Raw genomic sequence first — 26,698 nt, forward strand, 5'->3', positions numbered from 1 at the left:
GTAATTGCTACACTGCCATGCTGAATCTGTTTTATCATTTTCTTGTGTGTCATGGTTTGGTAACCTGTCTTTGAAGGATGGAAACCGACTGAGTCAGGTTGTGAAATGGTCCAATCGGCTGATTGGTGAGCCTCAGATGAGTGTCGAGTCCCTGTACACCAGACAGTTACAGAGGATAGCCAGCTCCATTACTAATGATGACTTGCATCCTCTGCATGGGGAATTTCAGCTTCTACCCTCTGGTCGAAGGCTTATAGTCCCAAGGGGTAAAACAAAACGCTATGGGAATAGTTTAGTTCCAGCTGCAATTGTTAATTTGAACAGGTTATAGCTCTATTTGCACATTTGGCCTTATCCAATTTTCTATTGATAGCAAAGTATTTTAGCACGTTTTGTCATGTTTTTTGTGGTCTTGTCTTCTGTCAGTGTGTTATAATTTTGAACTGTGTTTGGATGGATGCCCTTTTTTTTTGCTGCGAAACAAATCTACCTACGGGTACAAATAAATAACCTAACCTAACATTTTCTTACAATGTTCTAATATTATAACACAGGTCTGCTAAAACATAACCAAATGTCCATTATCGTCCTCCCAGGTTTAACATCAAAGTGAACCTCCAGCTGGTTAACAGCTTTATGCTGACCGGCATTTCGGTTGGAGCCAAGTACGCCCAGAACGGACAGCTCTTTGCACGCTTCAAACTCACGGAAACACTTTCCGAGGTAACTCCATCTGCAGTTACAGTCCACACTTATCACATTTATTTATGCCTTTTCCGTTTTAAATACTATATCTGCCTCCTAGTTTTCTGCTAGCCAGCTCTCTTGAATATCATTTCCCCCCTTACCTTAGGACACACTGGCTGGTCGGCTAGTGATGACCAAGGTAAACTCAGTCCTCGTGCTCCCCTTGGGCCGTGATGGGGTCAGCTGCCAGCCGCCTCCAGGGGTCAAAGAGCGAGTTTACGAGGCTGTGATTGAGGAGAAGACCAAGGACTACATCTTCCTACGGATCTGCAAAGACTGCTGTGAGGAGTTGGGGCTACAATCGGACCGAGAACTACAGGTATTGGCTGCACTTGTGTCTTTGTCCTGCTGTCTGGACCAGATATGAAATAACAGAGTGTAGAAGGCTGCTGAATGATCTTGTAATACAAGCAAATTTGGTTAGCATCCAGCTCGTGATTCTTTTCGCTCAGATGTTGTGGCCTTAGAATCCCTTGATTAGCATTTTAATAAAAAAAGTTACGGGACAGAAGAAGGCAATCTTTCCAAGAAAACCTGTGTGTGCACTGACTACACTGTTTTCTCTCAGGTTCTCTGGTTTCGGTGAAATCTCCCATTATTAAATAAGACTACCTCCAGCAGCCTCGGTTTTATATATTCCTCTCCCCCTCAGCCATCGGCAGAGGAAACAAGGCTCTGTGTTATCAAAACAACCCTCATTCTATCACTGTGGGAGCATAATCTTCTTATTCTTGTGCATACACTGCTCATGCATGCTTATGTGCTACAATTTCATTTCCCTATCTCTTCTGTGGGTTCTCGCAATGTTTCACACATCTTTGATATTTCATGTCTCTCTCTCTTGTAAAATCAGACGTTCAAGACAAGGGTGGTTTGAGATAAGGGATTATATAGAAATTTAGACCCATATACTAAGAAACCAAAGTAAATGGATGCATCAAATTTGGATTCCGGAAGTTAATTTGAAGGGATGTGAGTTAAAGATGATTGGGGAGAGTTTTTTTTCGAACAGACTTTTGTAAGCTCTTGGGTGTTTCTTCTGTGTCAGGTGGAGCTCCAGTTCCAGCTGAACAGACTGCCGCTCTGTGAGATGCACTATGCCCTCGATCGCATCAAAGATAACACCATCCTTTTCCCTGACATTGGACTTGTCCCCACCATCCCCTGGAGTCCAAACAGGTGTGTATTCCACACACACACACATACACTCATGCTCGTATCTTTCAGACTAACCATGAAATTAGTTTTACATTTGAGGCAGCCAACAGAAGTAAATATAGAAGTAAAATATAAATAAATAATCAAATTAAGTCAAGGAAAATATAATTTTACTTTCCGCACATGGCAAAATCTTTCATGTTACTGTTAGATATTTAGTAAAGGCTACACATTTCATTCATATCATTTTGAGATCAAGGAAAGATGTGTGTACGGAGCCTCTACACACTTCTGTGTATGATATATACCGCTGATCCTCTTTTATACAGAATATCCTTTAATACTTGCACATCCCACTAACTTGACAAATAACCTCACAGAGGGGACACCACATCAATTTGAGAGTTACCTGAATATCCCTCGCCCTGCTGACTTGGCGGTCAGTCTGAAACGCCGGCAGCTCCTTGCAGCTTTAGATATCTCGCTGAAGTTGGACTGGTGAGGGGAGCGGAGTAGTAATCTTTATTGACTAGAGCCAAAGTCAAATATAATCCGCTCAGATTTTTCAGACTGCTGCTTTATCTCTTGCTCCAGGATATGATTGATGTAGACTTTTGTTTTAATTGGATAAGTGAATTCAGCTGAAGTTTTAAAGTTCCCAGTTGCCCCAAGTGGTGACGTCATTAGGCGCCCCAAGATAGAAGAACTTCTTGTATAAACTCACACCTTCGCACCTAAACTACAAGTTTTTCAAAGTAAACTTTCTTGGTTAAAGCCGTGCATCTTGGTTTAGATTTTTTTTGAAGAGCGAAATAAAAAACGTATAAACAGCAGTTCATAACTATGCCATCCTCTCCGGTCTACATCTTACACCTCAGAAGGCTGAGTACTGATTTTATGTTGGTGCTCGAAGTCTGTGGATTTGAAAGTAGGATCGGTTCTCAAAAAATAGATGTAAAACAGAGATAGATTATTAATGTTAACTGTCCATTTTATGCTTTAATTTAAAGTCTTACTTGTGCCACTGCATAAAAGGAGGTGATGGCAGCATGGACACCATTTGGGCATTTTGCACTATACCCCTGTGCAGTTAAATTCTTAGATTTTACCTCTATTGTTTTATTGATTTATCCACTTGTAATCTGTATGATAGGATTCAGTGCTAATTTCAATCTTTCTACCTTTTGAATTAATAACCCAATAGGCCAGATGTGGTTGCATCACTCTCATAAATGAGCTGGTGTGCCTCTTACTCCAGGCAGTGAGAATTAAGATGTCCTAATTAGTCATGTCAGAGTGATGATGGAAACTATACAAAGTGCGACAAGCATGGAAGATCAACACAATACATTTATCATGTGTACAGAAAATCTTTATTTGTTAGAGGGTTTCATCATTCCTTATGATTCCCCTTGATCTTATCAATCATCTCTCTTATAACACACACACACATATATATGATACCCACACACACACACATCGACACAGAAAGACACACGCATACACACTCACTCACATTGGAACACTGCAGTATCTCTCTGCCCCCCAACTATGTCTCAGCTGGAGCTCAATCAATTGGTGTTGGTGGTTTCACAGCTTTTGAGGCCGCAGCCTTTGTAATGAGGACAGTGATGCTAGGAGACAAACACACACGCACTACACGCACAATAACTCACACTTGCTCGAGTGTGTGTGTGTGTGTGTGTGTATATATGAAGTCACAATTGTGCATCCCTTTCCGTTACCCATCTGTATTGTTTCACACAAGTACACTCTGCATTCTTTTATATTATGGATGGGCAATAAAACAATACCAATAATTGTCACTATATAATTTTCATCAATAGCAATCTAACACTGTGTGTGCTAGTCTCTGTCACTCTGTGCACGTTACGTCTCGTGTTGTGTGTGTGCCAACAGCTTTGCCTGCATAACTTAATAATACCGTGTATGTCTTTCTAATGATATATCATAGAGTATGGAAGAAGAACCCCTTAAAGGAAGAGCTCCTAGTTATTGAGTTTGTTTGTCAATAGTCTTTTTCCCTTTTTACATCCACCCACAGTTCGTTCCCAGACAGCTCACCCACCACACCTTCTCTTGTGTGAGCATACATTTCCTCTCATTCTGTGCAATAATTTGTCTTTTTTACTTTATCTCTTTCCCACTAAAGTTAATTAAATGAGCAGAATTTCTCTCATGTTTAAAGGCTATTACTTGATAATGCGGAAGTGTTTTACCTAAATGTGTGAAAAATGGAAAATCAATTCTATATGTTCAATAAAAGTTGTCTAAAGTCTGTTAATTCCCCTAATAATTTCCTCATCCTCTCTCGACCCTCAGGCAGTGGGATGAGCAGCTGGACCCCCGTCTGAATGCCAAACAGAAAGAGGCCATACTGGCAATCACCACACCCCTCTCCATCTCTCTACCCCCAGTCCTCATCATTGGGCCGTACGGCACCGGCAAGACGTTCACCCTGGCACAGGCTGTCAAACACATCCTCCGCCAGGACCACAGCAGGTGTGTGCATATTGATATCATTTTGACCTCTGTCAGCAATCCTCGGTGGTTTGATGAGATAGTCTTCTATTTGGGCGAATATATATCTTATACCTCTTTAACACCAAAATTACAAGGGTAAACCTGCAAAAAATTGTCGGTAGAGGAATTTTCCTTTCTGGTTTGTACATTCACTTAGGTGTCTCATTTCCATTAAAGAGAGACAGAGCCAATAGAAACCTGTGTCTGCTGCGGAGTCATTTGATATTGGAGTCAATGCTGATTGTATCCATTCCCATTGCAGACAAAGTTTCTTGACCAGTGGAAAAGGGGCTTTTAAGTAATGTTGTTGTAAAGAAAAGCACTGTCATGTCACTGTCAGGGTTGTGCTGTCAGTGCAGTCTAACACAACATCCCCGCAAAAATTCTACCTTCATTAAGATTGTAATGCTCAGTTTTTGCTGATTTAGAGGTCTGATGATTAAACTTTATGGTCATTTTGAGGCTGTTGTTTATGGATTTCAAGGGGAACCTCTCTCCCGTCAAGGGCCATTTCAGTTTTAATAACATCCTTCTAGAGCCATACTGGATTATTGAACACGTATGTCACACTAACCTCTCTAATGTGATGGCTGGAAATGCTTCTCTTGACTAGGCACCTCATGTCAGATGGTAGTGATGAGGACAATGATGATAATATTCGTAACTGGTTTTCCAGGTTTAGTTCAGTCAGTCCTGACAAGAACTGAGTGTTTGCAAGGATCAGTTGTGAAAGTAGCAGCTAACAGCTGTAGGTTGTCCCAAACACAGATGCAAACATGTCAGATTTCTCTAAATGGGTAAATGGTTTGCACCAGGTCATTTTGAAAGTGCAATGGCCAATAGAGAACCTGCCTAAATTTGACTGGCCGACCAATAGTGTAACTTCAGTCTATATATATCATATATCATGCATTCTTGAATATTCAGGATAGCTCTGTTTGTATGTGTGTGTGTGTTTTTGCAATTTTGGCCTCATTCACAAAAGCTTCAGATGGCGAGAGGTCAGTCAAAGGGCGTGGTGGAGTTGGCTGGGGATGCTGGGATGTGCAGTCCCCTCAGTTTTTGCCTTGGGCCAATAACATCCTTGGGTTTGACATTTAAATTTAAGAGAAGACTCAGCTTGTGTGTGTGTGTGTGTGTGTGTGTGTGTGTGTGGGCATTTGGATGAATTTGTGGTCAGTTCACATGGATAGTTTGATTATCAACACATTTCCTGGGCTGAAAGGAATGTTTGTGCAAACCATAATCTGATCAATCAAGTTATGTCACTTGCATGGTGTTGTGTAACAAAGAAAGATTGCATTTTCATCTAGTGGCGATTCTCATCATTAGTGAGCTCCTTCACTGTTTACAGAAACCCAAAGGAAATCATGCATTTCCTTGTGTTTGAAGCAAAGCCATGTTGCATAATCACATAACCGTTTCCCTGGTCCTTATGAAAAATGAATGCAATACCTTGGACAGTGTCCCCTGAACAGAAGCTAACATTTAGTGCTTTAATAAGGGAAAGAGGGCTGCATATATGTAATGTAAAAAAAGGGCTTTGAAAATGTGTTACAATGTAATATTCATTTTTCATTTCACTCGGAACACATTTAGGATGAATTATAGATATTTTAAAAGCTAAGACAAGGGGAAGTGAGCCCTCTGGACTTGTACTGCCTGCTCATCAAACTGTTAAAAATGGTGAAGAAGATGTCATGAAGACGCTGATCAGGTTTACCCAGTATGTGTTACGACACAGTTCCAAAAGTGAGTGTCGCTGTAGTGTTTCACCAGCCTCTGAATGTGTCACTATAAACAACAGTTTTGCACAGTTTTCAATTTTAATAAGTGAACAAAGCTGCCTTTGCTGTTTCTCTACAACATTGTAATCACTGTTAGGGATAAAAGAATTTACTGTAAATTAGCAAAGTGTCTCCAATAAGCATTTTACTTAGTCACTGTTGATCAAAAAGAGCAAAGCCATGAAGTATGCATTGATGTTAGAAGAAACTATTTGTACTTCAGTTGCAAATATTAAAGAGAACCAGCACATTAATTCAGGTTAGATAGTCAGTATTATCTCCCAAGTCTAATCCGGACCCACCTGGACCTGTTAACATATGACCCATGACCAGTCACCCATGATTAAACGGACATTCCATGTACACAACCACTCACATCAAATTGATTATGACCTCCTTGTCCTCCCGTCTGGATGGTTGAGTGGTGTTCTTGGAAAAGAACCGGGTGAATTGTCAGAGCATCTGTGCTCCTGCAGCTGTCAAAATCAGCGATGACGTTCCTATCAAAAGCTTCTACTGTTTGGCAATTTTTACAAGCAACAAGGTCCATGAGAAGGTATTCACCACCCCAGGTTTTATGTTTGCGTGTTTTTGACATCTCTCCCTCTGCGTATTGTAGGAACTGCGTATTATGGTTCATGTCTGACATTCTTTGTCTCTGGCCTTTACAGGGTCTTGATCTGCACCCACTCCAACAGCGCGGCTGACCTTTACATTAAGGACTATCTTCATCCTTACGTTGAAGCAGGCAATCCACATGCCAGACCTCTCAGGTAAGGAATTACACTTGTCAAAAGAAGACTCGGTGGCTTAGGGCAGGAACATGCTTCCTGTGCCCTTTTGTATGTGCATGGTCTTTGTGTTCAGTTAAAATCTTAAGAAGTGCCCTGAAGTAGCCACTAAGACTCCAGAACCTGACATTAATCGTTAGAAGCAAGTTCATTTTCCTCCAGCTTCTCCAGGAACAAAAGTTACTTGTCTGATTAAAAATTACAATAACTTATTTCATTTTGCGGTTGAAAGCTTCCAAACTGGTCTCAACTTAATCAGTATATTCTGTGATTTATGACTTTTAATTAGAAGTCACTTCTCTCAGCTTTTAGGACTACAGCCCCCCAAAGCACACAGTTATGTTGGATTTGAACACATACACATGATGGTTTGTCTACTGAAGGTTAGGTTTTGCCTTCAATAATTGAATTTGAAATTAGTTTGAAATAAAGCAACACTGTGGAGCTTTTGCTCGAGGACACTGACCTCCGCAGCATTTAACCTTTTTTTTCACGTACAAAAGACAAAGCCAATCAATCACTGTATCTGAGCTGACTGTAATCCCATTCACCAAACTGAAAGTGTATTTTCCTCATTGTCCCCTGCGTCCAATTTTAAGGTAAAAATAGTTTCATAATGATGCTTCAATATAGACAGAAAGTTAGACTGGATATATTGTGTTTAGTAGTCGTGGTCAGTTTGCTGAAGTCTACCTTGCCAGAGAGAAATTGTATATACACCAATATTATTGAAAAGCCTGCAGTCAGAATAATTAATCCATAATATAGAGAGATTGTTCAAGGGCTGGACTGCAGACATCAGGCTGAATTTGGAAATGTGCCTTTATCCTCTTTTTTTTCCTCTGCTTTAAGGCAATACACACACACACACACACACACACACACACACACACACACACACACACACACACACACACACACACACACACACACACACAGATATACTCACCTTGCATACACTGCAGAAGTGACTTCCAGTCACATTTCAAGCGACCCCAGAGGTCACAAAGCACAGGAAAGTAACGTCTGCCTGATCGGCCAGGACCTAACATGACAGCTGTGTGTTTGTGTGCGTGTCTGCACACACAAGCCTAGGGACCATATGGGCAATCAAATGGCTTGTTTCACATGAGTGGGCAGGCTGATTTCAATGGGTTCCAGTGAAGTCCTCCATAATCACTGCAGCAAACTCCTCTCTCAGCTCCCCTTGTCTCTGCTAGGATGAGTGGACTCACTCAAGGATAAAAAGCCAGTATGAATATTTAGGGGTCAACCGTGAAACGGGACTGACCAACATCCTAAGGAGATAATCTGTCAGGTCTTTACTTCCTGGCTGTCTGACAGTCAGTATTCTCCAGACCTGGGGTGTTCACAGAATATCATGTACAACTTTTCATATTTATTTCTCAAAGAAGGTAGAATATGTCCTGTAAAAATGGAAAACTTTTGAATAACCCTTATGGATCAAATGAATTTAACCAACTATAAATGAAGACTAGTACTTGTATAGTTGTGATGACATTTTTTTTTTTAAGGAAGTCTACCAAAGTACCAGACTACCAAAGTAATTGCTCTTATCCTCCCCTTGGTCAATCTCTGCTAATCTTTTTCCTTTCTTCTCCTCATCTCCAGGGTATACTTCAGGAACCGCTGGGTGAAGACGGTCAACCCAGTGGTCCAGCAGTACTGTCTCGTCTCCCACACAGGGGTCAATTTCCAGATGCCCACAAGGGAGGACATCCTCAGGCACCGTGTGGTGGTGGTCACCCTCAGCACCTCCCAGTACCTCTGCCAGCTTGACTTGGAGCCTGGTGAGTCCTATGAGGAAATAGTAGTTGGTGGTCTCTAGGATAGTGAGGCTGCTTGGTGACTGTCCTCAACAGCTTCCATGTCCTTTGTCAACTTGGAACTTGAGGAAACATAGAGTGCCTAAGAACTGTTTCGGTATGGCAGGTTTACTAGCTGCAGATCTTACAGTAGATGGTTCTGCAATTGGTATTGAAAGTTGTCTAAATTATCCAAAATCAATGAAGGGATTAGGATAAATGATTTACCTGGAAATCCATGGATCTTGACAGGAAAAATCATTTAAGTCTGTGTAAAATATGTGCGGTGTGACTGAATTTGAAGCGACGCTTGGGACTTTGTGGAGGAATGCACGCTACTCTACTGATTGGCATTCTTGTTGGTTGTTTGGTTGGTTGGTAGTTTTTTTTTTTATAAGGATTACACTCCATTCTAGTTGTTTCTGTTAGTTGGGTTGATTCATCTCTACAGGGTCTCTTAATTTTGCACCTTTTATATGTAAACGAGGTGGAGGAAATACAATAAATGCTAATACTGTACAATTGCAGTAAAAACCACAGGCTCAAATATTGACATAGAATTGCGTCAACACTCAACCATAAGGCGGCATTTTCTAGTCAGATAGCCTTTACTTTAGGGCTGTAACATTGTATCTGTAATACATGGTACAAAATATGAAAGCTCATAAGTATATGCAGACGTGGCTCAGTGCATTCAATTTCCTGTTCTTCAGTCATCCCCAGTGACTCTGATAGCCAAAGTTGGCAGGGGCTCGCCATTTAGAGTGGAATCAAACACATTTAAGTTTGGTAAAAGACACAGAAAAAAACAAACCAATTTGTCAGTGTATGCTAATAACCGTCTCTAATGTGTCAGCAGAGGGGGCTTTGTCTGTTGCTTGGGAACACCATCTGCTTCTAAAGTACTTTACATCATTAGCCCTCCTCCCAACGTTTCATCTGTAGTGTTCTCCTGGTGTTCAACAGTGATGAAAATTGCCAGGAAACGAGGCAACTGGGAGCTGGCGAGTCCACTAAGTACCAATAACAAATCTCCCACCTCAAATACAGCGGTGCCCCAAAAAAGATGGTTATGCTGCTTACTATTTTATGTTTGTTTTTTCATATTCTTTATGGCCAACATATGTGACCTGGCTTTTGTAAAATTGACATGCCTGGTTTTGTTTTTTGCAAATAAGCTAATCTCATTGTCATGTGCAGGACCAAGGTTTTTTTTTATTGTCTGCTCACCTAAGTGAGCATAGTGACCTGCTGTGAACAGTAGGGTCCCTTCTTAGCGACTCTTATCTCTCAGATTAAATTCCCTGTTCATTCTCTTATCTAAAGCCCCATGCTGATGTAAGTTTCCCCCCAAAAGCCTGGTTTATACTTCTGCTTAGGTTTAATGTTGAGCCTATGGTGTCGTCCATGCAAGTAGCCCACGTCATTGTGAGCATTTTCAACTCCTGAAGTATGATTCAATGAAGAAGTATAAATTGGACTTTAGTTGAAACACCAAAGTGAGATGGACTAGTTGTGTCCTTTTCTGCTGTTTAAGTGCTGAACAAAAGAAAATACAAAAAAACGTGGAAACAGAGAGTGCAGCACTCTGCATGGCACTTCTGTTATATCCTCTGAAATTGTATTGTCATATTGATGTTTGTATTTATTTCAGATTTTCTGCAAATTTCTCCTCCTCCAATCTGTATTCACAATTTTTTAAAGCTATTAGGTGTTTTTTGTTGAAGTTAAATAAGGCTACTAAGCTTGTCAAGGACATTAAACGTCACCACATCAAACACAATAAAACGATCTACTCACTTTTTTGCCTTTACCACCTTGTTGCCTTTATACTCACACTCCTCTTGACTATTACTGTCTTTTGAAGAGGAAAGGTGTTTTCACAAGTGGTAAATGTGCCAAATTAAAAGTTGGAAGCAGTTGGAAGCTTTGGTGGCAGTGAAGTCAAAGGACGATGGTGTATTTAATTTATAACTTATCATAAGTGCTTAACCTTTCTTGATTGTAATTTGGAAATCAGAAAAGTGGTGTATCAGTAATCATCACAAACTTGTTTGACACAGCCTATTTTCTATATAAATCCAAAAGCCAATGGAAAAATCCCTTCCCTGCAGCACTCTACTGGTCTCCCAGTCACAGGCCAGTAAGAAGCGCAAGGAAATTCAATTTGTGAAATAAACCTCTCTGGAAACAAAATGCTGTAAAATAATCAATGTGAAGCTACAGCAGAGACATTTTTAAAGATGATGCTGTATTTTCACTTTCCAGTAGACATGCACCAGGGGTTCAGGTGAACATTGATCTGTTTGGAGGCTTCTGGATCTTGCAGCCTGATGATACAGACTGTGGCTCATATTGTTCAGTGGGGGACCTTTTTCCTATCAATGGCCATTTCAATCTAACATCCTTTGAGGGCGATACTAAATTATTGAACACATATATTTCACACTAACCTCTCTAATGCTCTGGCTGGTACTGCTTCTCTATGGTGAACGGTCTCCTGTCAGATGGTAGTGATGATGTTCCTGGCTGCTGGTTTTCCAGGTTTGGGTCCATGAGTCTCGAGGCTAGATTTAGAAAGTAGGTTGTCCCAAAAGAGAATTATCAGTGGATGTCGCCAGAAGAAATCCTGTGGTGAATTAGCAGAAAGATGTTGTTCATAATTAGTTTGAGCTCATTGTTGCTCAATGATTTGATGTTGTAGGTTATTGGGCTTGTCAGACATTTCCACATTAAACTGCTTAACAAATGTTCAGTTCCTTTGCTGAACATGTCCTTTCACCAATTGCACCGAAACATTCAAATATCATATAGCAGGCTCTTTTCGTACAGAATAGGAAAATGCAGTGTTACCCCGTTTAACCCCATTTTTCAGTTGCATTTGTCAGACAAAGCTATCCCCCCCCCCTTACCAAACTTGTGGTGCTTTGAGCTGTAATGATGCTGGAGATTTTACCATTACCATAACCACGTCCCTGCAAACATAGCCTCTCTCGTTTGTCTTCTACAAAAAATAAAAATTCAAATGACATTTTCTCTGCTTGACAGCTGATATGATGTACGTCAACAATGACATGTAGCGGCTACATGCTTGTTGTACTCATGGCTAATGTGACCCAGATAATCATACAGCCAGAAGGGACCACCCTCAAGTAAATGTTAGTCTACGGTTTTGTTATTATCTTTTGTCAGAGGAAAAAAAGTCATTGCTGTCAAGATATTTTCTTTGCATTTTTGAGTTGCCTTCTTTGTATTTATGAATTACCTGGGAAATTCTCTCATGGGCCAAATCCTCCACCTTCTACCGTCATCTTAAGAGAATGTTTTTATTGAAAATTAAGTTTATTCCTAATAATTTCACATTTACGTTGGAACACACACATCCAAGAACAATTTAAGAAATTATGTTACCGTCAAGGTCAGAAAAATAAGTTTGACAAAGCCTCCAAACCGGATCTTTACAAAGCTTGTGTTTATGTGATAGTTAATTGATAGCTGCATCGATCCCTTCACTCTCTTTTTTTTTTGTGTGAAAAGGGTAGAAAGAGACTGTGCTTGGGAAAATGTGAGAGACGGGGTGTGAGAGGTGAAGGGGTTATTGTCAACAGTCATCTCTCTACCGAATCACCTTCACCTCTGCTTTATTATCCCCTTACACTCTTTGCCTTGTTTTGTCCAAATTCAAACACCGTTATTAGTCCGGTGACCGATAGTAGCCACAGAAATGTAATTTGGATCTCTTGTTTAGAGACAGGTTCCCCAGGGCATCTGCGTCCCAGGTGAAACATTAAGCTCCATTTTCCTTCACGTCTGCCTCTTTGTCTGCTGGGTGCTCATAAAGACCATGTCCGCCTCACTCCTAATCTCTACTTCCCTGCCTGGGGAAACATTCCCATTTGTAATGACCCATGTACATCATTTGTGAGCGTTATTTGGCCCCTACGTGTTCATGTGGATCGAATTAAAAGAGCAAGGAGGCAGGATACAGCAGGACTCCTGTTGACTACAATTTATCGGAGCGGTCAACAAAAGTTCCTGGCCTCAATAATTAACAATGTGATACAAGGAGAAGCACATTTGCTTGATGTCCCCTCGGCCGCATTGTTGAGCAAGACAGGGAAATAAAGAGCTCAAAGCATTGCTTTAATAGCACTGTCGGAATTGATGCGCCTGTCAGCAACACAGTGAAACACTGTGCTACTTGGCTGCTCATTCCTTTATATACAATGTTAAGAGATTAGTCAAGTGCATGATTTGAAGTTTATGCCTATTATCGCGATTTTACCCATGCGTGTAATTGCATGCATATTACTCTGCATCATTGCTATAAGTGACCTCTGTGTCATCGAGAGCAGTCCTTACTATCTAACAACCCATTAGTGTAGAAGAGATCTTTGCATAATTGAGAAGGATCGACTGTAATTGTATTCAGTCTGTTTAAAGATTTCCCAGAGACATTTCCCCCCCGTCTGCGCATGTGCACTTTTGTTTTGGCAAATCACTCAGAGGCAATTCTCACTTCATAACTTCTAATAGATCAACTCAGTTGTTTACATTCTGCAATCATACACGTAACGGGGCAACGCAACAAAGTGTAGGTTCAAGCCTGTGCTTCAATGATGTGCACATAGTTCAGAGATAACACTGGTTTGAGGCTTTTATAGTTCAGGGCAAAAATCAATACATTTGTTCAAAGGCTGTTGCTAAGGAGTGAATGTTGCCTCAAATCAAATCGTTCCACCTCTTTAGTTTTTTTTTACCAGCCTAATTTTTTTGCTGGATTTTTTTGCTTTTTGATAGTCACAGAGCTTATTCAGTTATTTCCAACCGTCGCATTTCATATCTGCATACATTTTCTTGTGGAAATGGTGTTGGGGCTTCAGAGGCTGTTTTCTGGTTGTTATTCAGTCTTTCTCTCCTCCGCTCCCCGCTCCAGCACTCATTTGCAATGCTGTTTCATCCCCTCCCCTCACACTGCCGAGCACCGTTTGAGCTTTTTAAATCAGGGTTAGAGTACTGTTCCATCCTTTCAAAACGTCCTCAAAACCCTACCTTTGGTTTGCTGGTTAAGAGAGAGATTGGAAAAAAGGGACAGAGCATTAGTGACAGTTACAGGGTTTTAATGTTCCTGCTGAACTAAATTATTCTTCAACAATTTGCCAATGTAACAGTAATACAAATGTTCACCCTAAAATGGTCTGGTTATTGCTTAGAATCATCTGATTCAAGTATAGTCACTGGGATTTGATTTTTAGGTTTTATGTAAGAATTTGCATGTACTTTCTTACTAAATAGTAATGGCACAAGTTACATCTAAGCAGTAGAAGGAGAAGGATTGTAGAAGGATTTCTGAGGTTTGTGTTACTGCAGTATCTCAACAGGGAATGATAGGTAACAGGGAGCTTCTTTGTCCTTGTACTATTAAATCCAAAATGTTTCTACTTCACTTAAAACTATTGTAGCTGTATTGTTGATGAATGGAAAGCTTTGCAGCCTCTAACATTAGAATCTACGTTGAAATGTTATAAGGTGGGTTCATGGTACAATATCAAATGTGGTTATATCTGTGGTTAATCACTCAAGCAAATCAAATTTGTGGAATTGATTAAAGAAAAAAAAAGAATCATAAACACACATTTCAACGACAATCATTTTGAGCTATTAATTCCACCTGCATTGTCCAGAAGCTTGAGATAGGTTATAGAGAGCTATAGGTTCTTTCTGTGAGTGTTGGTTCAGCTCAATAACTTTTACTTTGTCTCTTTTCCCAGGGATCCATTTACAGAATTTCTTGTCATTTTGCAGGGATCAAATTTAAATTGGGCATAATTTATTAGTACATATGTTTGTAAAGTCTTTAAGCAAATTATAAGCGAAAAATCAGTTCCCATGTTTGGATAAATATGTCATAGTCAACTGCATTTTTTGATCAGTATAGCTGTTAATATAATATATGAGCATATATTCAAGTAATATTGAGTAAACTGATGTGGTTGTGCCATTTTTGCAGGGTTTTTCAGTCATGTCCTACTGGATGAAGCGGCCCAGGCCATGGAGTGTGAAACCATCATGCCTTTTGCTCTAGCTAGCAAGACCACCCGCATCGTGCTGGCTGGGGACCATATGCAGGTAAATACAAACACTCAACAGTTCGTCTGCAAATCACCACATGATGAAAATCCACATTATCATTTCTTGAAGACTTCTATTTGTATTCCTAAAATAAACCATAATGAAAACGTACAAAAGTTGTATGCAACAGAGCAGCAAAAAGCAACATTTGTGCTTTGTTGTGGATTAGACTCAACTCTGCTTCAAACACAAAAGAACAGACGGCAGCCACTGTAGTGCCGTGGTTCTGGAGACCACCTCAGCCAAATTTAACACAAACATAAACTCCCGTCAGTCAAGCTTTCTGAGCCAACATGAGGTATTAAAAGTGCTGAGGATTACCAGTAAGCAGTGGATGAAGATGAGGCAAGAGTCTGCCATGCAGTAATTGCTTCAATTAATACTCGCTTTCGTGGAGCAGAGAAAAACAGATTCACCTGTGTATCCATCTCTCGTTTTCCACACACTTTCTCACACTTTCCTCAATAGAAGGATGTGTCACTTTAGATTTCTTCATCTCCCTTTTGCTCCCACGACAACAGTTACTCATCCATTCAAGAGTGGCCTCTATTGATCGTTCGCTTTCTTATTGACTGCGGCTCCTCATTACGTTAGCCGAGCCTCTCACTGGCATGTTTGAATTCAGATTCAAGCTCCAGATAGATTGCTGTCTTGTACATGGCAGTGGTCAAAATGGAAAAGGTAAATGAGTCTGCAGGTTTGGATCGATGTGTGATTTAAAAAATGTATAACCTCCTTTCAATAAAAGCACATTGGGGAAGAGTCACAAATCAAGCTAAACAAAAGAGCAATAATGCTGTCCAAGATGAGAGGAATCAAATGCTTCCATGGTTTGGTTTCAAACCTTCAAGTGCTACTCTGCTTTGGCAGATTATTGGGGACAGCATACTGCAAATTTACTCTAAACGAATTTGCAATGGTCTGGAACCGCTGTTAAATCCATCATTTGGTCTGTTCGTCCATCCATCCATCCATCCATCTATCCATCTATTCATCTATTCAACCATTCATCCATCCATCTTTCTATCCATCCATCCATCCATCCATTCATTCATTCATTCATTCATTCTATTCATTCATTCTCTGCCACCTGTTCAGGGTCGGGTTGCCATGGCAGCTGGTCAAGCAAAGTAGTGCAGATCACCCTCTCCCTTGCAATGTTCTCCAGATGATCCCATTCCAAGGTGGTCAAAATGGTCAAGTACCTGTGAAATGCTTTGAAACTAACTTTGCTTTCTATCTATCTCTCCCTCTCTGCTTTTTTCTCTCCCGCTATTCTCTGTCCTTGATATACAGCTCAGTCCATTCGTGTACAGCGAGTTTGCACGGGAGCGTAACTTGCACGTGTCACTGCTGGACCGGCTGTATGAGCACTACCCCCGGGAATTTCCCTGCCGCATCCTCCTGTGCGAGAACTACCGCTCCCACGAAGCTATCATCAAGTAGGTGTGAGCCCCCAACACTGCCTTGTGTTGAAACTGGCGGAAATTGATGGGATACTAGAGAGAAGGTGTGGTGGGAAGAAGGGATCCGAAGAAAAAGGGGGATTGGGGGGTGAGGGGGGGCAGTAGAAGTCTGTGTTAATGCAGGCAGTAGTTCTTTCACAAAACAAGGGGCTGTGTTGGTGGGGGCGTGTTGCTACACACATTGGTGAGAAGATGAAACATGAAGGACAGTGTTCTCCTCCATTCTTTTGAGGTTAACAGTACTTCAGCTCAATGCCACAGGCTGCATATTGTATTTGACTGGTTAACACAGTTTACTGCTGGGTCACATTGTGCTACAACAAATGTAGAGAACTCAAAAAATAAATTACAAGCGTACTTGAAGAAGCAAATGGAAGTTTTCAGCCTTTGAATTGGAGTTAACAGGATTGTGTGTAAAATGATGTGCAGGACATGGAGTGACCTGACTTAAGGCCAAATTGGTTTTGCTCTTTATTTTAAACGCCACATTTTTATCCCTGTATCTTACCTCTTCCTCTTCGTCTTCCTACAGCTACACGTCAGAGTTATTCTATGACGGGAAGTTAATGGCAAGTGGAAAGCAGCCCTCCCATAAGGACTTCTACCCTCTGACATTCTTCACAGCCAGAGGAGAAGATGTCCAGGAGAAGAACAGCACTGCCTACTACAACAACGCTGAGGTATGGGTTTGAAGAAACAAGTAACATGCTGAGTAAAAACTCTAGAAACTATTGTTTGTGAAAATCCCAGGAGCTCAGCAGTTGCGAAAATATTCAAATCATCCACCTCCAGCCATGCGATCATGTTTTTCCACATCCTGAGAACATGTGGCCTGTATCTGCATGATTGTATGCATTGCACCTCTGCACCATGATTGGTTGATGAGAGAATTGCACAAATAAGCAGGTGTACCAGTGTCCCCAAAACACACTTGGTTTGTGTGTGCACCACAGCTGCATCTCCTTCCCGATCACATCTGCAGCATCTTTGTGTGCTGAATAATTAAATTGACTAAATTGTTACATTGCCAGATAACATGAGTGATAACTGGTGATCTGTAAAAATGGGTGCATTTGAGTATAATCTGAGTGTATTTATAACTAAGCAATATAACCTTCAAATCATGCAAGGTCGTTAGGCTGTACACAAGTTTGGTGTAAATAATTCAGGGATTTGTTTCAGGTTATTCAGTTGAGCTTGGTTGACTGAAGTCAAAAGCAGAATGATTCTCTGATACTTATTAGCACTGTTCATTTCATCTCATCACAATAGATAGGAGAGCCTGCTATCTTTAAATCCTAATTGAAGTTGAAACCCATAAACTTCATTAGGAGACCAACCAAGAGCTTTGACAGTCGTGACGCATGATTCACTGACAGTCCGAGCCTGTGATTGGTCTCTCTGCAGACTAACTTTGCTTTGGTCCAACAATCCACCCTTCTCCTGACTTGTTATAACCAATTAAAACATGGATGCTTGTTGACTTCGTTCCAAAACTGTCAGCAGTGCCAAACGAATTACCACCCGTCTCTGTAATATGACACACATGTCAAAGCATTTACAACAATATCATAATCTTGCGGAATTAAAATGCTCTGACAAAAGCGTGTCTGTTTTGTTTATCTCGTGAGAGTCTTTGATGAGCTTCAAGTGGAAGACAGTATTTCAAAATATTGCAATGACAGTTCAAAGCTTCCAGCAGGATACCAATACTCTGAACATGAAGTTGAAACCTGTTCATGGTAAAATCAATCAAAATAGTCATTGTTGCGTCAATACTAGTCTTTGCTAATATTGGCACTTTGAAGGACTGATATGAGACCCAAATGTCACCATTGAGTGATGGTTTCTACCTTCTCATTACGATTGTGATACATCAGTGACAAGGATTTGATGAGGCTGATGGACTATTCTAGTATTTGTTCAGTTACAAAACACAATGGATTTGACACAAAATAGTTTTGCATTGTAGCTCAGAATGTTCAAAATTTGTCAGGTCAACTCTGAAAATTGAAAACCTCTGATTTTGGATTTGGTGTGTCTAAATCAAGTGATTATTTACAGTGGGATATCTGAAATATCCTTTAAAGTCTCAATTAGTCGACTTTTAAACTTAAAATAATTAATAATGTGATATTTATTGTGATAATTATCAATATTGACTGATATAAAAGTTTTCATCTTGATATACTTTTGGGCCGTATCATCCAGCCCTCTAGTGACCACGGTGTGACGAGACCCTGCGTTTGAGCCTCACTGTGTCTTCTCTCCCTCATGTTGTTCCTCCGTCTCCTCAGGTGTTTGAGATCGTGGAGCGAGTAGAGGAGCTGCGCAAGAAGTGGCCGGTGTCCTGGGGGAAGCTGGACGACGGCAGCATTGGAGTGGTGTCGCCGTACGCTGACCAGGTGTTCCGCATTCGTGCTGAGCTCCGAAAGAAGAGAATGCACGAGGTCAGCGTGGAAAGAGTGCTCAATGTCCAAGGTGAGAAACGGCACAAACCATTCAAAAAATCCTTAATGCAGAAATAAATCTGCAATAATATTTCGTTATGAGGATTTTTTATATTTTATTCAAATGCTTCGTTGTTCATTGCAAGCACAATTTATAAACCATGGATTAAGACTCAAGATTTTTAGATTTGTTAAGGTGATGGTTTTTATCATAATTATTCAAAGCATGGGAAATGGAAATTGGAAGAAAGCTGTGGTCAGGCATCAAAAAACAGTAGTGGCAGACAATCAAATCCCAAAACTTTAAATCCCCAAAGGTCTCATTATTATTTCTCTGTGAAGCCTGTGTCACACATCACTGTGAGAAGACATCTGTGTCTCTACAGCGAGAGCTCCACTCTCTTCCACTGCTGTCATCAGTGTTCATATTGCCCTTCATCAAGTCCCAGTATAAGTAGTCAGGGCTTCTTCTACCAACCTCTCCTCTGCTTTAGTCTGATGTAGCTTCCACTTATTGCATCCAGCTGCTTCGCAACAGTCATTTACACACTGTTAATCACACATGAGACATGTGGACACACACACGCACACACGCGGTTATTTCTTAGTTAAGGGAACCGTGTGCTTGAAACCATGAACTAGTGAAATAATGATTGTAACGACATAAATAAATGTTTCTTTACTCGTCTTTGCTTCTTGTAATAAAATGTTTGTCTTTGTATAGCACTTCTCAGAGAACTTAAAATATTATTGTATGCAGGCAAACAGTTCCGGGTGCTGTTCCTCAGCACTGTGCGGACGCGGCACACCTGCAAGCACAAACAGACGGCCATCAAGCGTAAAGAACAGTTGATCGAGGACTCAACCGAGGACCTGGACTATGGCTTTCTCTCCAATTACAAGCTGCTCAACACGGCCATCACCAGAGCCCAGTCCCTGGTTGCAGTTGTGGGAGACCCCATAGCACTGTGCTCTGTTGGGCGCTGCAGGTAAATAGAAGCACTTTTGACTAAAGCCTAAAGTACTGTGGTCTAACAGAGTTTGATGCAATTAAGTGTATTTATAATGAACGAATGTCGTTTTAATGAGATTAATTTACAGGCTCAGCCTAGGAGCAACAAAAACTTCACAAATGGCCTTTATTTCTGCTCACATTATTGATTTGCATATAACTAGATATCTACTGACATTGGTTTGCCTTAGTGAATTGGCACATGGAGAGTCACATGACATGACCCAATTCCCAGGCAATCTAGGTAGTTATTGATATTCTGACCCATCTGTTCAGGTTATACATTGACAACTGTTTATTTTCCTGCAGCCTTTAGTTGCAGTCATCTAGTTCCCCATTGGCCGCCGATCTTTTTCTCCATTTGAATCTCCACACCTTCCCCACCTTCCATCTCCATGGCAACTGTCTGTTTCGTTTCCGCTAGTCATTGGAAGATGCCAAGTCCTTAACTGTTATGGTTGTTTGCAAATGTCAGCCAGCAGAGACAGAGCAATTCATTTGATATGTCCTGAGCAGACGAATTGTTCACCCGACTTGGAACCTCCTCCCAGGAGCAAAAGCTCTTGGGTCAGTGAAGTAGCTGAAGGAAGTGTTAAGCTTCAGTCAATATGGAGTAGCGTAAGAAGTGGTGGGTTAGGCTGCTGTCTTCTGTGTTGTGGAGCAGTTTTACAAAATGAACTAGTTATGGGACAAGCTACACTTTGTACTGTATCCTATCCCTATGTGAAACAGCAACTACTATGGACTGGATCGTAACTGCATGTTTTAAAACTAAAAGACCTTGGCATGGAATTGCTATTATTTGCTATGTCAAATGAAAGCATTAGCAAGAACAAATGTTAGCACACTAATATTGTGGGTCTCTGCCCACTCTGCCCACTCCCTTATGCGTACTTCATCTTTTTGTTGATTTATTTCTATTCCCTCTCATCTCTCATCTTTATACCTGCTTTTGCAAAGAGTGGTTTAACCAGTATTTTTTATTCACCCCCCACAAAGAGTAATTTGTTACACTGCCAGTAGGACAAAACCAACAAGATGATCCATGAGTGCAAACAAGGAGAGATAAAGGAGAACAGAAGTAAAACTTCTCCATCTGTTGTTTCCCCTTTTTTTTTTTCCATTTACAGAAAATTCTGGGAGCATTTCATCTCCATCTGCCACGAAAACTCGAGCCTACACGGCATTACCTTTGAGCAGATCAAGGCTCAACTCGAGGCCCTGGAGCTCAAGAAGACTTATGTCCTCAACCCACTGGCCCCGGAGTTCATCCCACGTGCCCTCAGATCCATGCAGGGACACCACTCTTCGCAGGCCTTACACGCCCACCATCATCCGCATCCTCAGCATGCACAGCCCGCCTCCATCAAGCAGGGTCAGCAGCAGCAGCAACAGCAGCAGCAGCAGTCACCACCCAAGGTGAGGTGTTAATCAGGAAGGGAAAACTGTTGCATCCTTTAATTTTTTAAAGGGCATTTTCAATTTCTGTCAAATACAAACCAAAAAAATCAAATGGCAACAAGGTGAATTTAATGTTCACGTCATCAGATTTGTATGACCAAGACTGTACTTCTGCTATATCCTTTATGCTTAAAATAATAAATGAGTGTTCTAAGGAGGGAGAAGGAGGACAGCATGTGTAGCGAGAAATGACTTGAGAAAGATAAGACCGGGTAAAGGATGTTTTCTGAGAGGCTCTAATGTTGTGGGTTTTTCTGTGTTAATAGAATCTGTTGGCTAAGCACTTACTTGTTGGTGGAAATGATAAACAAATAATCTGGAATAAATTGGTGCTTCTCTTTAGAGAGGAAAGAGATGATAAAAGCTTTGCACATGTGGGTACAAAGCACATATCTATTAAAATAAATCAATGTAATTTTCATCACAGGAAATTACTTGATGGTCATTCATTTCAGCCCCAGAAAAACAACATAGATAGGAAGTTGGCATCGCAGGTTTGGTGGACGGATGTGTCGCTTGATTGTTTTGCTTAGGTTGAAATGTCTTTGTGTGTCTGTCCTCCCTCCTGCCCTGAGGTAAAGGTTAACGAAATCAACACAGCTGCCGACCTGCTGCCATCACCCACTGGGCCTAATGAGCCGCAGCTCCGCAGCGACAGTCGACTTTAGAAACACACACACACACACACACACACACACACACACACACACACAGACACACAGACAGACTTCCTCTGACTCAACTCAGTCTTACTATGTAACTCACAGACCAATATGCTACCTCTGTGCAGTGTGCAGAATATTGTTTCCCTCAGCATATACAGCCTGTTCCTAATTTAAAGGTCAGACCATTCTTGGCATCTATATCTTTGGTTAATACGTGATGTATGCAGCCAAAAAACGATCCATTCAAATGTCACTTAATAATAGAATGATTTGCAAACTTAAAAACTGTCTCACCGTAGCTTCTGATAAAAACCTGTGGTGTTGGTGGATGAATGTGGATTCTGTAAAGCAAAATTTCCCCATATTCCTGACGACCAATATCAAACAAATATCTCGCTTTCTAATTATTGCATCATTCCAAATGATAAGGCTCAGTTATTCATGTGTTTTACAGCACAAGACCATTTCTCAGTCAATTTTGTAGTGAGGTTACATTTGCATTACATATTAATATTAATATGCTCCTATAGCTGTTGTGACAGATGTGGGACAGTCGGGACCATCCTGCAACTGCTGTATGTCCAGTTCCTGTGTTCCTTTACAGTTGCCAGATGTGTTTTTGTCCCACTCTTCTCTACATGGTCTCATCTTCATTCAGCACTTGCTAATTACTCTTTAATCTTACAGGGGAAACATGCAAACCACACAGAGCACCTGCCACCTGAAGGATATGGTGAGTGTACCCATTATGACCCATGTTGATTATCTAGCTATGGAAGGCTACCATATTGTGAAAATGCCTCCTTTATTGTTATTGTAGGACCATATAAATGTTCAATCAAACCAATTAAATATGTTGTTTTAAGTTTGAGTTATAGTTGGCTTATTTACAGGCATTTTCACTTGCCTGAATGTCAGTGACGAAGGCAAAGATGCAGCAGATAACAGGCTGCCTCTGTTCAGATGTGCAGACAGAGCTTCAGCGGTAAAGCGTAGATTTTTAAGTGTGGTACTGAAAATCCATTCCAATATAAAGCAGCACAACCATGTCGTCTCATCCCTCTGTAATGTAAGGTTCAACAAGCCTTAAGATGACGGACAGTAGACAGTGAAACAGGTTTATCAATGAAGATGTTCACACATATAACTTTGTACAAAGAATTCCATCCTTTTGTCCTTACTACTATATTTTAATATTATGGACCAGTTTTACAGCAGAGCTATTTCCAATGTTTCAGTTTTTCTGTCTCACGACATGCGTACAAACAAGCATTTTGAAAGCTTAATATGAGGCAGCCTGGAACAACACAGCAAGGATGTAATAGGATGTTCACAAGGGGAATAATATCAGTTTGTTTGTAGCGCTTACAAGTGCAGCTTGTCAGCACTAAACTGGAAAAAGATTCAAATGAGTCCATGGTTATTACCTCTTCCTGACCTTCATGCCAAAGTGAATCGAAGGCAAAATCTTTTGCCGTCCTTTCCTGTAGAGTCACAGAGTAAATTCAACATTTCCCAGGCTATGAGCTTGCTATCTGCCTACTTTCACTGCGTCATAACATTATGGTTAAAAATGGTCAAGAACCATATGTATTTACCTTGTATTACATTTCCACCTCCTCTAATTTCCACCTTCCTTTATTGCAGTTCAACCCAACCCAGCCGTACTGATGGGAAACCCGATTCGGGCATTCTCACCACCTCTAGGTGGTACACCAGCTGCCATGGGCAAGTCGCCCAGTCCTGTGCAGAGGATAGATCCACATACAGGCGCCAGTATCCTCTATGTTCCAGCCGTGTATGGTGGCAACATGGTCATGTCCATGCCCCTGCCTGTAAGTTTTCAGCCTCGAGTAACAAACAAATAAATAATACAAGCCTGTGTACTGAGCTAATGTGCAGCTTTATCAATACAGCAATACTTAACTCATATTATAACGCATTGAGCCTCACTGTAGATATTCATTTATTTTGTTAAAGAGTTTAACATAGAACATTTTGTGCAGTAGTCTTTTGCTTAGCATGTTCTATTTGTACAGTTGTTACCATACGCATGTTACCAGCACCTGGCAGTAGCACATTCTTCTTCCACTATGTTTTTTTAATCATTTCATCATGACGTAATGACTATTGGAAATTTTGACCCATTCTTGGTGTTTACCCCCCCTATTGGTTCACCTATCAATAATGCTCATACGTTCTTATTTTCCCTAGTTGCCTTGGCCAGGTTACCAGAATCGCTTTGCTGTGGACCCTCGCATCATGAACCACCCTGCAGCCATGGCCTACAACTTCAACCTGTTGCAGGCCCAGAATCGAGGCTCCCCCATCCCTTACAGTGGAGTGACCCACCCCTCTCCTCTAGGCATGGGTCAGCCCAGCCCTGACAAGGAGCTACAGGCAGACCCCATAAGAAATGGTATGCCTTTGATTCTAATTTGATTCTACACATAACTGTAATTTAATGACATCAGATAGACCAATGTAATGGTTCAAATTTGGTTTTGACCTCCTTGTAGGTAAATTAGAAGCATGTACAAAGTCAGAACAGAGCCGTCTCCTGACACCAGAGAGGAAATCCACTGACATGAAGGAAAAACAGGTAAGTTATTTCTGTTCTTATATAAACCCACATTAGCAGAGCTAAAAAAACTCTGGTTAGAGCTTTGTGATTGAGCGAAAACTTCAATTGTAATGCCTTTGCTAATTGCTGTTTATATTTTTGGTGCAGGGAGATTTAGACACAGGCCAAAGTCGAAGTCTAGACTCTCAGACAGATGGGTTAGTTGGATTTCCCAATGCTCTACTCCATCGAAAAGACCCCTCGGCTGCCCAGAGACCCCTCAACTACCACCTGGCACCACCCAACCCAGCCTTTCCTCCACATCCTACCAGTGGGAGACCCTTCCCCCCACAGTATCCAGTCTCCAGGCTTCCATTCCGGGTCAGTCAGCCTCAGCACCCAGGGATGGCCCAGCAGAGTCAACAGCAGCAGCAACAGCTCAGTCCTGCCTACACTGGTGGTAGCCACAATGCTTCCTTCTTCAGTGGCCCCATACCGCCTCACAGGGCTGTCCAGTCTCCAACTATGGATGGCCCAGAGTCTGGAGGAGTGGAGGAGATGGGTAGCTCCATTAGGACTCCAATGGGCCACCCAGGAGGCCACCACCCAGGCCTGTCGCAGCATAACAGGGTCAATAGCTTTGGGGAGGATGGACAAGAAGGGACCTTGGGAGATGGTCTGGGTGAGTGCAACACTATAACTTTTACTTTAGCACTAGAATGCTAAGTATAGATATTTAAATTTGTTAAACATAAATTATTATTATTTTGTCAAACGTGTTATATAAAGAAAGTTTTTAAAGATCGTATGCTGGTTACTATACCAGTTTTAAAAAATGTGATTTTCAGTTTTTATCTGAAATATATCTTGCGTGAAGATTCTCCATCATTTTATTTTTCACATTTATATCTATCATGTAGCAGCTCTGCACTGTTGAAAGATTTTTTCTTAGACACATCTCACTGTTTTATTGATTGCACAAGTAATACATAAGAAATGCAATAGGCATTATGGACAGGCTGATCTGGTTTATTAAGTTAGTCCAGATGCATTGTCATTTAATTGTTTGCAAAAAGACATTCATTAATTTTCTGTGATAGCAATGTCAGCAGATTGGATTAAAGTTCGATTACATAGCGCATTACATCAACTTAAAAGGCAATAATGAGAGTCAAAGTAATGCTCATTGATTATTGTTCCATTTTCCTGTGCTTTGGATTTAATTATCTCGAAAGAGGGAACATGCTCTTCATAACATAAAAATGCAAACAAATGCTGGGTAGCAGAAAGGTAAATTGCGTTAATGATGAATCTACATCATAATAAATTGCAGTCCGATGTTAAGACAGTGTCCACGTTGAGGCTGAAACATCAGCGGAGATGCATATAAACCTACAAGTCTTTAGATGTGCACACGTCCAAAATGTTTTTTACTTCTCAAAATGTATCACAGTAGACTAACTCAATAATCGCGCTCCCCAGGGTTTCTTCACAAACATCTCCATTGCTTATGATAGCATCAAATCAAATGGTTTTCTCAAATATATATATATATATATATAAAAACAATTAATGCAATTATGTTTCATTTTTTGGTACCTTTTCTGTATTGATTCATAGATAATCTGTTTAATAAGATCCCCACCTCCACTGTGTACAGAACCATGAGAACAACACCAGTGACTCTAAAACTAATGACTAGTTTCCTTTTCAGACCTCCAGGGTCCCTTGGCTCTTGAGGCCCTGAGCCAGCAGCAGCAGGCAGCCAGGCTGGGCCAGTGGGGGGAGACAGCGGGCCCTTTCCTGCAGGGCAGCGTTGCCTTTCCTTTGCCGCAACAGCTCGCCCACCTTGCTCAGCCCGGCATGCCGGCTCGCATCCCCCATCAACTGCTCCGGGCAGCTAGTTGGGGCCTTAGTGCCAATATGGAGGATGAAGCTGTTTCTTCTGCCTCTGCTGGACCACCTTACACCAGGTTAGTCTAAACACCAGCTTGTGTCATTAGTAATTTGTAATGCCAAAGAGATGTTAAAGTGTATCTATTAAACATGAAGATAGTGTGAGCATGCTTTACTTAGCTGTTGTTTTAAATTATAAT

General features: G+C 41.0%; 1 protein-coding gene across 5 annotated transcripts in view; it reads left to right on the forward strand.

The window, feature by feature from the left end:
- Positions 1 to 26,698, forward strand: part of helz (helicase with zinc finger) — a 50,196-nt gene that overhangs the window by 17,506 nt on the left and 5,992 nt on the right. For 3 of the 5 annotated variants that reach the window (XM_035170917.2, XM_035170943.2, XM_035170926.2), the window contains 19 exons: positions 597 to 723; positions 854 to 1,066; positions 1,796 to 1,926; positions 3,971 to 4,009; positions 4,249 to 4,428; positions 6,908 to 7,009; positions 8,660 to 8,838; positions 14,864 to 14,982; positions 16,282 to 16,427; positions 16,984 to 17,131; positions 18,749 to 18,932; positions 19,662 to 19,890; positions 21,044 to 21,332; positions 22,727 to 22,772; positions 23,687 to 23,874; positions 24,254 to 24,458; positions 24,559 to 24,641; positions 24,771 to 25,284; positions 26,317 to 26,575. In XM_035170917.2, coding sequence (XP_035026808.2) covers positions 597 to 723; positions 854 to 1,066; positions 1,796 to 1,926; positions 3,971 to 4,009; positions 4,249 to 4,428; positions 6,908 to 7,009; positions 8,660 to 8,838; positions 14,864 to 14,982; positions 16,282 to 16,427; positions 16,984 to 17,131; positions 18,749 to 18,932; positions 19,662 to 19,890; positions 21,044 to 21,332; positions 22,727 to 22,772; positions 23,687 to 23,874; positions 24,254 to 24,458; positions 24,559 to 24,641; positions 24,771 to 25,284; positions 26,317 to 26,575 — 3,381 coding nt within the window. The remainder of the gene's footprint in view (positions 1 to 596; positions 724 to 853; positions 1,067 to 1,795; positions 1,927 to 3,970; positions 4,010 to 4,248; positions 4,429 to 6,907; positions 7,010 to 8,659; positions 8,839 to 14,863; positions 14,983 to 16,281; positions 16,428 to 16,983; positions 17,132 to 18,748; positions 18,933 to 19,661; positions 19,891 to 21,043; positions 21,333 to 22,726; positions 22,773 to 23,686; positions 23,875 to 24,253; positions 24,459 to 24,558; positions 24,642 to 24,770; positions 25,285 to 26,316; positions 26,576 to 26,698) is intronic. The other 2 variants (XM_035170952.2, XM_035170962.2) reach the window with 1 other exon arrangement.

This window comes from Hippoglossus stenolepis, chromosome 2 (genome assembly GCF_022539355.2).
Source record: "Hippoglossus stenolepis isolate QCI-W04-F060 chromosome 2, HSTE1.2, whole genome shotgun sequence".
NCBI lineage: Eukaryota > Metazoa > Chordata > Actinopteri > Pleuronectiformes > Pleuronectidae > Hippoglossus > Hippoglossus stenolepis.